At 43.3% G+C, this 12,745-nt stretch overlaps 1 protein-coding gene across 1 annotated transcript; it reads right to left on the bottom strand.

Moving 5' to 3' along the window:
- Nucleotides 1-813: 813 nt before the first annotated feature.
- Nucleotides 814-11,453, bottom strand: CHEK1 (checkpoint kinase 1). The gene is made up of 13 exons (XM_081333794.1): nt 11,224-11,453; nt 9,627-9,717; nt 9,184-9,407; nt 7,901-7,965; nt 7,731-7,800; nt 6,720-6,908; nt 6,279-6,383; nt 5,881-5,976; nt 5,506-5,614; nt 4,201-4,378; nt 3,450-3,581; nt 2,843-2,944; nt 814-2,029 (listed from the first exon to the last, which is right to left on the bottom strand). Exons 2-13 carry the CDS (start codon nt 9,689-9,691, stop codon nt 1,934-1,936), a joined length of 1,431 nt encoding a protein of 476 aa, XP_081189920.1. The 5' UTR covers nt 9,692-9,717; nt 11,224-11,453; the 3' UTR covers nt 814-1,933.
- Nucleotides 11,454-12,745: the final 1,292 nt, after the last annotated feature.

Genomic DNA, 12,745 nt, shown 5'->3' with positions numbered 1-12,745 from the left:
GGTAGATTTTTATGCAGCTGGAGAGCTGACAAGCCAGGATTGAGACCTGAGCTTTTCAAGATGGGGTGTTACTTGCTCAGCTCCTGACCACCTAACAATTTGAAAGCATGCAAATGCAAGTAGATAAATGGGTATCGCTTTGGTTGGAAGGATTCTAGAATTCTGCGTGCCTTTGGCGTATAGCCATGTTGGCCACATGACCACGGAAATTGTCTTTGGGCAACACTGGCCAAGAAAGGGAAATGGGCACCATGCCCTAGAGTCGGATGCGAGTGGCAGGGAAACCTTTACCTTTTTACTGTACAACTAAATACAGCTTTTGTTTATAGTAGCTCAAGACGACACCTCTGGAATAGCTGATTCTTTCCATTTTGTTGATGTACAAAAATAATTATGGTATATCCATTGCCCATCAAACATATTGAAATAGGACCCATTTATACATTCCCAACCACTACGTAATTGGAGTGCATAGATGTATCTAGAGTCAAGGCCAGTCTAGGATGAAGGAGGCATATAAGGGTCAGGGAACCGCAAATTCAAATTATTCCCAACCATTAGAAACTTAATTGAGTTAGGGTGGCCAGTAACTCTTTCCCTGCCCAGTCAACCTCACAAGGTGATCCTTCTTAGAGAAAAATCAGGAGTGCTACCTGTCTGGAGTTTCCAACGATGTGACATAAATAAAATGACCCAGTTTCCAAAAATATACCCAAGCTACAAAACATGTCTTCAGCCATAAACTGTGTTGGCGCATTTATTTCTACCAAATTTGTGGAGCCACACTATTTTCTTAATGCTCAGAAATTCTTCAGTACTATTGAAAAATAGTTTGACAAGATCACACGAGGGAAGCGCAAGTTGTTTTTCAGGTCCACCATCTTTGGTGGCAATAAGGTTCACAAATATATTTATTCATTGCTTTATTTTGTTTTTTTTTTAAAAAAAATCACATTGCTGAACGTGGTTAAGTAAAACTGGTCAGCACCATGGTGAGAACAAAGGTTCGTGTCTCCATTCTTCTCTGTGTTCATAATGGTCCAATCAAGCAGCATTCAGACATGAGGTAATAAGAGTCTGAAACATCTGGAACATCTAGTGATCGGATGCAGGAAAAACTGCTGATCTTATCCCATTCCTATTTACACATTTTTAGTGCTCAACAAGACAGATGTTTTTATGGAAGAGACATTGGACATAGAGAAATATTTTAACAAATCACCTTAATAACATCTGTCATGTTTTCTTTCCTTTATTCAAAGTGAAAAATTAAAAAACAAAGTAGAAGAGAAACGTGTCACTTCCCACCCCCAGCAACACTTGACCAAAAACTAATTTCAAGCTAAGCCAGGTGTTCTGAGAGGGAGTTTGTGCTGGAGTTTGAAAATTCAACAACCTTGCTCCCTGGATTGTATACAAAGCAAGTGTTTACATGGTGCTGGTTTCCATTTAATTTCCTTCTTCTGCTCTTTGCAAAAATCCAGTTTGTATTCTTGTGTAATGTTTTGGAAAAAAGAAGAATACATTCCCATCTAGAAAAGGCAGCGTGCCAAAACATTCGAATTAATCTGTATAAAGTAGAACGCAAGCTAAAAGCCTGAGAAGTGTAAGTCACTGGAAATTTTCATGACAGTTACCCTAGGAAAAATGCGTAATTATGTCTCATCACAGTATTAGCTTACCAGTTGGCTACTGGTCAAGTCAGAGCATAGAGCAGGGGTAGGCAACCTTGGCTCTTGCATGACTCGTGGACTTCAATTCCCAGAATTCCTTCCTGAGTTGAAGTCCACGAGGCCTAAAAGAGCCAAGGTTGCCTACCCCTGGCCTAGAGGAACGGGCAATGAGTGTGTGAATTTAGGGTATGCCTCAGCATTAATGTCCTATGGCTGAAAACAATGTCACCAAATTCTCTTTTTTTTCAACCATCAGGCAGTCATGTCACTGGAAGCCATAACTTCTGTGGGCTAACAACATCATTCAGTTTCTCTTTGATCTTCAGGAAATGCCTTTTGAACTCCAAACCATCACCCTGTGTGGAAAATGAAGAGGGGGGAAAAGCTTAGCTTCAAAATATCGATCCTGTACAAAATACTGCATTCTGACATACTTAGCCTCCTATAAATAAATAAGAAAAATATTACCTAAAAGCCTTTTTTAGAGATTAGGAATGAAAGAATGATCAGCTCAAATTCTTACTATGTTTGTAGGAGGACAGTATAAATGTACAGTTTAATCGTTCTAATAATCGTGGATTTATACACAATGTTTTGATATGCTATACTACAAGCTGCTTAGTGTCCTATAACTAAAGCAGAGTACAGGTAGTCCTCAACTTACAACCACAAATTGAAGCCAGAATTTCTGCTGTTATGTAAGGTGGTTGTTAACTGACTTCTGTCCAATTTTACAACCTTTTCTGCCACAATTGTTAAGCAAATCAATACAGCTGATAACTGAATCACGCAGTCATTAAATGAATTAACTTCCTTCCATTGCCTTTGTTTGTCAGAAGCCGGCTGGAAAGATCGTACATTGCAACTGTTTGATCCCAAGATGTTGCAACCAACGCAAATACATCCTGATTGGCCCAGCACCCAAATTTTGATTAAATGACCGTGGAAATGTTGCACTGATTATGAGCGTGAAGACTGGATGTAAGTCACTTTTTTCAGTGCCTCTTTAACTTTGAATGACCACTAAATGAATGGTTGTAACCTGAGGAGTGACCTGTAGAAGCACTGCTGCTTATTACTACTTGTTTACTTTGTAAACAAATCTATTCCGCGTGCAAAAATGACTTTCTTCTGCCTAGGCTTAGACAATATTGCTAAAATAGACTTACCTTTGACAATCGGAAATCCACAAGAATTTTCTCATCCATTTCCACCAGGTTTGCTTTGAAAATTAGTTTGTTGTTTCTTCGGTCCATGGTTGATATGGTAACCTTTCAAGAGAAAGAATGATTTGACCAGAAGGGAAGGAGTAATGTTAAGTCTTCTGGGAGGAATTGCTTTCTTGCTGTGATGGGGCTGACATGAAATCTCACAATATATAATAAGCATTTGTGTGCTCTTTACTGAAGCACGGCAGCCTCATAAATGGTTTTCTCCCAAGCAATATTTTTGAGTAAATAAAGAACTTCCCTGGCTATGAAGTAATCACAAATAAACATCCTGGGAGAAATAAAAACAGGATTGTCCCTAAGTCACCCAGCTGCCTAAGGTAGGACTAGAACTCTCAGTCCCCTGGTTTCCAAGCCAGCACCTTAGCCATTACAGCAAACTGGCTCGTTTGTAATTATAATATATAATAAAATTAGTAGTAGCTAAGAATTGCACAGATAGCATCCACATGCAGTTCTAACTAATTACTTATTCCTTTGCTTATTCAAGCAATACACATACACACACACACACACACACACACACTTCAAGGTGTTGCTTTTATACCTGGTTTGTGCAACCTTTCTTCCAGATGTAGCCCATCTTTTCACAAACCTCCTTCAAGATTTGATAGGACTGGTCAGCATCCAATTTCAAAAAGAAACGGGTCATCCTCTTTACTAGACGTTGCCAGGGGTTCTACGAGAGAGACGAGACAGAAAATGGCAGAAACCGAGCAATTCAGCTGATTTGCCTGGAACTAATGTGATTTCCAAAAATTAGTTGTAACATATTCATTGAAACTATGAAATTATCCCTTTAGTTTGGTTATGGGTTGTTGTTTATTTTCAAAATTATTAAATTCCAAAGGAAAAGATGGAGTTTAAACAGAAAAGGAAAACACAATATAGAGGTAGTTCTCGGCATACAACTGGGGTCAAAATTTCTGTTGCTAAACAAGGCAGTCAAGGAAGCGATGCCTGATTTTACAATGTGGTTTTTTTTCCCTCCATAGTTGGGAAATTACGATTGTTAAGTGAATCATGGGGCCATTAATCAAATTGAAAACTGTTTGTTGGAAGCTGGTTGGGAAGGCTGCAAACGGCAATCATGTGTACCCAGAATGCTGCAACCGTTGTAAATATACGCCAGTCGCCAAGTGCTGCAGTGATTTGTCAGGGCAAGGATTGGCCGTACGTCACTTTATTCACTGCCTTTGTAACCTTGAACTGCCACTAAATGAATGGTTGCAAGCCAAGGACTTCCAGCAGTGATTGAAGAACAAAGCGAAGCCAAGCGTTCCATTGGGCATCCTTACCTGTGATGAACCTGGAGTGCCTAACAGCTGGCTGTTTAGCAGCATATGCTCAGGGCGGGTGGGTTGAGAGAAGCTAATCCCTTGCACCAATTTCTCGATATTGCCTGGGCTGCTGTCCCATAAGGAGAGCCCAGTTCTTGGTTCTGGCTGGGAATTGGAACAGATCTTTTTTTCCTCGCTGCCACAACAGAAACAGATCAGGTCATCACAATGTTAGCGTGCATCGGTTTTCTAGTTGTCTAGCCTCTTCTTAAAAACTTCCAGGGTTGGAGCATTCACAACTTCTGGAGGCAGGTTGTTCCACTGATTAATTGTTCTAACTGTCAAAGTAGTTATCGTATTTTTAAGAAAGCAGAGTTTTGCCTTCGCTGGACTGCAGTAGCCTTTGTTTTACATAAGACTATTAAAGCTAATCTTGGATACAACCTATGTTTCATTCCTTTCCTCCCCCCCCCCACCACAAAAAAGTATATTCCAGACCTAAGCATATTCCAATAGGGTCATCACTAACCAATCAAAATATACAGCCAGCACATCCCAAATTGAAGAGTTAATCCAGACCAGCCAACTATTCAAAAGGAGCATTTCGGTTTGATAGAGAAGACAGGCAGAACGTTGTGATGGTGCAAGTCCATCAGAACCTGGGAAAGCTGGTGGCCTTCCACTGATACACATCATTGCAACACCTAGCCTAGAATCAGCATGCTTGATAAGCAGCATCTCCGCAGGAGTTCAGGCCAGCAATTTTCAAGCCTGACTAGAAGATTCTAGAGATTGAACTTGCCAATCTGTACTCCACTTCTGATCTCCCATCCTGCCTAGAAGAATGTCCCAATTTCCATCCTGTCAGCCATGATGTCTACGTGTATTGTAGGGAACGAATGAGAACAACTCACACCACAAAAACGTACAGAAACGGTGCTGTTTCTGTGAAGTTAAATGCCGTAGATCAGACATGTCAAACACAAGGCCCGGGGGCTGGATATGGCCCGCGAAGTGGTTTCATGTGGCCCGCGAAGCCATCCTGGAAACAGTGAGGGAATGGCCCCCACTGCCTTGGCCCTGGTCCAGAGACCCTCCTTCTGCCAGAGACCCTCAGATCTGTCCCACTCCTGCCCAGGCCCCCATAGGCACCCTTGATGCGAACGATGTAGAGCTGGTCACACCCACCCAGTAGGCCATACTCACTCTAGCCACGCCCACCCAGTAGGCCACGCCCACACTGGCCACACCCACCCAGCCCCTTGAGGGCAACCACAATGCTGGTGCGGCCCTGCCGTAGATTATTAGATGCTACAGACACACCTGTGTGCATCTTTTACTGGAGAGAAATCCATATCTGATCTAATGTGTTTAGAAAAACCTCCTGGAGAATCGGAAGGCCCTCCTGAAGAAATCCGGGACCGCTTTATGCCTACAAAGACAGAGATGCCATGGTTAGGATCTAAACAAAAGCAATTCAAGTTAAATTAAGACTTTCAAGGCCAGGCTAGGGTCGGTAGCTCTCTAGGGCTGTTGACCAGCTTAAATTCAACCAATCCATCTTTATTAGTCACAGAGCAGCACATTCAAGCTTCAAGGAAAAACAAAGTCCAGTTGCTTTTTGAAAAAGCGCTTTTGGGACAACCTTGACCTGGATGAATGAGTATCTCAATCTCCTATAGACCAAAATACACTCACCTTTCCTTAAAGGTTTTGTGTACCATCTGTCTTTTTTAATGTCTGCAATAGTAAGCCTGGATGAGGGGTTTTCATTTAAGAGTTTGAGGAGCAAGGCTGCAAATAAATAAATAAATAAATAAATAAATACATACATACATACATACATACATACATACATACAAAGAATTAAATGATACAAAAGCAATTTCAATTAAAATTATTGCAAAACATCTTCAAGCAAAAGTTTTTAACACTGGATTTGCAGTGTTCTTTGGATAACGAATCTGAGTGTATAAAAAAATAAAGCCCCAATTTTTCCTGGGTTTCTTCCAAAAGGACATTACAAATCAAGGGAGGGAGAAGTCAGAGATAATTTCCCGGTTTAGAGGCAATGATTATTTAATCCACTGAGGTACCAAGGGGCAATGAATCAATCTTCTTCCATGGTGAAAGATATGTCTTTCTTTCTTTCCAATCGCAATATTCTTGACAAGTATCAGCAGGCTGGTCCCAGGGCAATTCTGCAAGAAAGGGAACCACATTTTTTGAGACAAATTGAAGAAAAACACAAAAAGTTACCCAGAAGATTCATAATTAATCCACATTCCCAATGCATAGATGTCTGCTGTTCATTATAGAACGGAATGGAACAGAGTAGAGTAGAGTAGAGTAGAATAGAAGCTGGAAGGGACCTTGGAGGTCTTCTAGTCGAGCCCCCTGCTCAAGCAGGAGAATCTATACCATCTCAGACAGGTGATTGTCCAGTCTCTTCTTGAAAATTTACATTGATGGAGTGCCCATGTTTTATAAGAAGAATTCCTGTAAAGAAAAGCAACTAGACCATGAGTAGCTCTTACCGCCTGCCAACATCGCAGTGAGCACGATTCCACAGGACCAAACATCAACTGGCTCAGCATGGAATTCTTTCTTTTTCAGGACTTCGGGGGCCAGATATGGAAGCGTGCCACATATCTTGTTCAACAGTCGCTCAGAGCCGTTATATTTAAATACCGTAGCAAGCCCAAAGTCTGAGATCTTGAGGTTGTCTGCACAAAACACAAGGACACCGCATCATCCTTCACGCTGGCTTAATTCAAATGAAATCACCAAAAACCACTCAAGTTAACCCAGAAAAATTCCAGGCAGCTGAAGAAGCGGCGAAAAGATCTCCAGGTAAAGAATAGAGGTGCCATTTCCAGCATTTCGCTCATGAGCTAAATGCAGAGATCTTCAAACTTGGCAACTTTAAGACTTGTGGACTTCAACTCCCAGAATTCCTGGGAGTTGAAGTCCACAAGTCATAAAAGAGCCAAGGTTCCCCACCCCTACCCTAGAGTAAGAAGCTCTGTAGCAGGCAGCCTCTGCAATCCATATCCATCTGGGAGTTGGAAGCCTGCTAACTGTCCCTCTCCTAACTGCAAAAGGAATTCTGCAGAAACTTAGCCCTTCACTCTGATTCTCCGTCCAATCAACTTTTTCTTTCATTCAGATAAAAATTGGTAGAGTGAAAGATTACAGATTTTTTTTTAATGTGACAGACAAAATATAGAGCAAGGGTGTCAAACTGCAGAAGCCGCGCCCACCCCATGGCCGGCAATGGCAAAACCGACACGTCCCGATACGTTGCATGACATCACGTGACATCGCGAGTTTGACCTGTCTGATATAGAGGGTGTCTCTCTTAATTCAATCCCAGTGGGATTCCCAAGATTAGTGGGTGAATAACAGCTGAAAAACATAAATTTGGACTAGGAGTAGTTTGTCTGAAGACTAAAATGAATCCTCTGTTTCCTGGAGAGAAGCTCCCCCCCCCCCCCGCGTTCCCCTATAGCCCTAAGGTTTTAGGGTACAGAAGAAAAATTATGTACCTCTTGCATCAAGTAGCAGATTTTCTGGCTTAATATCCCGATGGGTCACTCCTATGCTATGGAGGTAGACCTTATAAAAAATATAATTCTATTAATTCTTTTCACTCACATACCAACTTCAAAACAGAATGTGAGAGAAATCAGTGAAAAGTCAGCATAAAGAAACTCACCACGCCGGCAATTAACTGATGGAAAAATTTCTGTGCTTCTGATTCTGGCATGCCAATATCAGGTTCTGACAATAGAACAGAATAGAATAATAACTTTATTGTCACTTTCAATGTACACTAATTGGCCTACATTAAAATGAAATTGTGTTGCATACAGCTCTCAAGGGTCAATAACATTTCCCCACTAGAATTCTGCATTTTAAGACAGTATAGCTGGAGATGCTAATCCTAGTAGAGAGAGTAAGCTTTAGAAAGAGGTATTTCATTCTGCAACTTGACTCAGTTGTATTTATTAATTTGCAGCCCATATCATTTCGAAGCAACTCTGGGCAGTTACACCATACAAACATTAAAATTAACCATAATAAATATGCCTAACCCAGGGGTAGGCAACCTTGGCTCTTTTATGACTCATGGAATTCTGGGAATTGAAGTCCACCAGTTATAAAAGAGCCAAGGTTGCCTACCTCTGGCCTAACCCAATAAAACGACAATAACATCAAAGTAAAATCATGGTCAGAAGATGGGGAAGGAGGGAGGATCAGCTGCTAATTAACCATGTAATTTGGAATCTTTTAAACTGATATGAATTTATTTTAAGGTTGGCTTGCTATACATATATTTAAATAACCGTGAAAGAAAAAGACAACCATCGTTGCATTTAAACCAGGTCCTTATTGGAAAGGCAGTTTTATATTGCAAGTCTTTTAAATTCTTCTACATTTTCATTTTAAACTGAACCCAGGCATAAGTTGCATAAAATAAGCAACAGATTAAAAAAGAGACCATCTAACTAACTCCTCTGCAAACAAGAGATGCCTCTTCTTCAACCACCTTGCAGAAATGGCTTCATTTCAGAATGCCAGTTATTATTTTTTTAACAAGATACATACACGGTGCTCAGTCACAATGAAAATTGCTTGGTTTAGTTTTGGCATGTCATCGAATTCAACCATGGTTTACACGGACAAACAAGCCACAAAGAAGCATATAAACTGGGTTTTATAAACTGTCCCATGTAGACAATTTAGTACGGAGAGCACTTGTCTACAAAGTCTCTAAGAGTCGGACATGACTGAATGGTTAAAACAACAATAAATTGTCCCACTAGGAAAAAATGGGAAATAGATCAAAGGCGAACTAAAATAATCCAACCAGTTTGAGTTGCCTTTCTTAGAGCTACATAGGAATTCACGCAAGGTTCCTCCATGGTAAAATAACACTATCCTCCCTAGATTGCACCGAATCTCAGCCAGTGTGGCACCTTACAAATTCTCCCATACCTATTCGGTCAAAGAGTTCGCCCCCGCTGCAATATTCGAGGAAGAGATATTGAATAGTGCCTTCTCTTCGATGTCCATAGAATTTCACAATGTTCTCGTGATTCAACATTTTGTTGATACAGATCTCCTTCCTGATCTGTTCTGGACATTCAACAGCACATTTTATGTCCACCATTTTCACTGCCACTGCTTCCTCAGTCCGCCTATTCACAGCTAGTTGAACTCTGAAAGAGGAGACCAAAACAGGGTTGCAAATTAAGTCTTCTACCCTGGAAATTAAGATCACTATAGCTTTGCCCACCACCCATGTTTCTTCTACAGAAAACAGCATGGTTTTTCTCTTCCTTAATTCTTCAATGTCGTGGATTACTATTCGCAGCTCACCCTTTTTCTACAGGGTTTATCTGAGCCCCATGTTTTATGCATTCACATAAGCTACTTACTCTCCATAAGCCCCTTCACCGAGAGTCTGCACTAAGTCCCAGTCTTCCACAAACGGCACTGCCATTTTCACAACCAGCACATCTGCTACAACTATTTGAAAACAAGAAGGCATTTATTTATTTAGCACATGTATACAGCTGCCCATCTCACAAAAAACATGACTATGGGCAATGTACAAGTAACAACAGATAAAAACTCCACATAAATAAAATAAATATATAATGCCAAGAATTACAAAATACGGCTGCCAGATACTTCTTCAGTTCATTTATTAATAAACAGGAGTAATTATAGATAAGCAAGCCCAAGAAGGTGAATCTAAGATATACCTGCTCCTGTGAATCTTGCATCAGAAAAAAAAATGCTTTGGAAGACACAGGGGGAGAGAAAGGCATGAGCCATCACAAGCTACTCCCTCCTTAAATAAAACAAATTCAATCTGTGGCCCAGAATCCATTGATGCAACCTACACACACATTTTTACATATTGCAAGAAGCAATGCAATCTTCTCCAGACCTGAAGACAGACTGATGAAGGAAGGACAGCTCCTGGTCCATCTTCTGGACCAGGGGCCTTCAAACTTGGCCCTTTTACGACTTGTGGACTTCAACTCCCAGAATTCCTCAGCCAGTGTTAAGTCCACAAGTCATAAAAGGGCCAAGCTTGAAGACCCCTGCTCTTACCTCTAAACCCCACAGCTGCACCATCAAGAAGCATGGGAATTACACTCTAGTCCAGGGGTCTTCAAACTTGGCCCTTTTATGACTTGTGGACTTCAACTCCCAGAATTCCTCAGCCAGTGTGCCTGGCTGAGGAATTCTGGGAGTTGAAGTCCACAAGTCATAAAAGGGCCAAGTTTGAAGACCCCTGCTCTAGTCTCTCGAGCAGTTGTTCTCAAGCTTAGCAACTTATGTTGTGTCGACTTCAACTCCCACAATTCTCCAGGCAACCTGGCTGGGGAACTCTGGGAGTCGAAGTCCACATCTATAAAAGTTAGCTTTAGGGCGCATAAACTGTCAAACCTGTTTAGTAACAAGTACCCGGGTGGCCAACCAAACCCAACCAACCCAAAGGCCATCCAACCCAAAGCCCCATCCAGGCACAAAGGTGCACTTAACAGCAGACTCGGGTCCACATCTATAAAAGTTACTGATCAGTCGTGGGGGGGGTGGGTGGGTGGGGGTGGGGCTGCCCCTAAAGGGAGATTCCCAAAGCAACCCACTTGCTCAACCAGCAGCTAAGGCTAAACGTTGGGGGAGGAGGGCGGTGGGGGGGAGAGCTGAAAACGGGAGAAAGGAGCGGAGTCGAACATACAAGGGAGCTGCCTTCCCCAACCGGGCGCCCCCTGGCTTTGCAACTCCCGATTCGGCTGGGGGGAAATGCAGCCAGCTCCACCCACCCACCCACCCAACCCCAGGCAGGTCGGGAGGGCCTGCCCGTCCAGAGCCCCTCCCGGGACAACAAGCTCCCCCCTCCCCACGACACCAGCCTCTCCCCTCCCTCCGCTGCTCGGTTGGACCGACCGACCGACCGAGTCCCGGCGGCTCCTGCCTGGCGGCGCCCGCCCTCCAGCCGGCCGGCCTGCGCGCGCTCACCCGAGCCCTGCTCTTCCGAAAACGCCGCTTCCTTCCCGCCAAAGCGCGTCGCAAGCCGGGCGCCCAGCAGCAGCAGCCGAGGCGAGGCGGAGGATTCCGGCGCCGGCTCCGCCCCTTGCCCGCCCGGAGCTGAAGGCGAAGGCGAAGGCGAGCGGGGCGCAGGTGGCCGGTGTTGTGGCGCGGGGTGCCCGGGGAGAGAGCCTGCCTCCTGCGTGCCCCGCAGCTTTTTTTTTTTTCTCCAAGCTTGGCAAGTTTAAAAAAACAAAAACAAAGAAGACTTGTGGACTTCAACTCCCAGAATTCCCCAGCCGGCATAGTTGCCTGGAGAATTCTGGGAGTTGAAGTCGACCCAACTTCTAAACTCGCTGAACTTGAGAACAACGATTCCCACGCTTACTGCGGGATGGACAGGAAAGAGGAGGCTAGACTCCCGGATTACACCAAATTGCTGGTTCTTGGTCCAGAAGATGGATGGAAATAACCAGGAGCTGCCCTTCCTTCGTTGGTCTGGGGAAGGTTGCGTTGCTTCTTGCGGCATGTAAACAGTGTGCGCGCGCGCGTGTGTGTGTGTGTGTGTGTGTGAGAGAGAGAGAGAGAGAGAGAGTTGGATCAACAATGGATTCTGGGGAAGGTTGCATTGCTTCTTGCGGCATGTAAACAGTGTGTGTGCGTGTGTGTGTAAGTTGGATCAACAATGGATTCTGGGGAAGGTTGCATTGCTTCTTGCAGCATGTAAAGTGTGTGTGTGTGTAAGTTGGATCAACAATGGATTCTGGGGAAGGTTGCATTGCTGCTTGCGGCATGTAAACTGTGTGTGTGTAAGTTGGATCAACAATGGATTCTGGGGAAGGTTGCATTGCTTCTTGCGGCATGTAAACAGTGTGTGTGTGTGTGTGAGAGAGAGAGAGAGAGTTGGATCAACAATGGATTCTGGGGAAGGTTGCATTGCTTCTTGCGGCATGTAAACAGTGTGTGTGTGTGTGTGTTGGATCAACAATGGATTCTGGGGAAGGTTGCATTGCTGCTTGCGGCATGTAAACTCTCTCTCTCTCCCAATGGATTCTGGGCCAGACTGAATTTGCTTTATTTAAGGAGGGAGTAGCTTGTGATGGCTCAAGCCTTTCTCTCCTGTGCCTTCGAAAGCATCCTTTTTTTCTCTTTTAGTAACTTTACAATTACTAAAGGTAACTTTTATCGAGCTGGACTTCAACTCCCAGAATTCCCCAGCCAGCATAGTTGCCTGGAGAATTCTGGGAGTGGAAGTCGACACAACATAAAATTGCCAAGCTTGAGAAGGACTGCTCTAGAGTGTAATTCCTACCCTTCTTGGGGCTTAAAGGGAAGAGGATTCTAAATTACCAGATTACACCAAATTACCGTTTCTTGGTCCAAAAGATGGATAGAAATAAGCAGGAGCTGCCCTTCCTTCATAAGTCAGGTCTGGGGAAGGCTGCATTGCTTCTTGCAACATGAAAAAAAAAACCTTGGCAGTTGACGTCTACAAGTCTTGAAGTTGCCAAGC

The sequence above is a fragment of the Vipera berus genome (assembly GCF_964194415.1).
Source record: "Vipera berus genome assembly, chromosome: 8".
Lineage (NCBI taxonomy): Eukaryota > Metazoa > Chordata > Lepidosauria > Squamata > Viperidae > Vipera > Vipera berus.
Note: the sequence above shows the minus strand (reverse complement) of the source record. Positions and strands in the feature narration are given on the sequence as shown.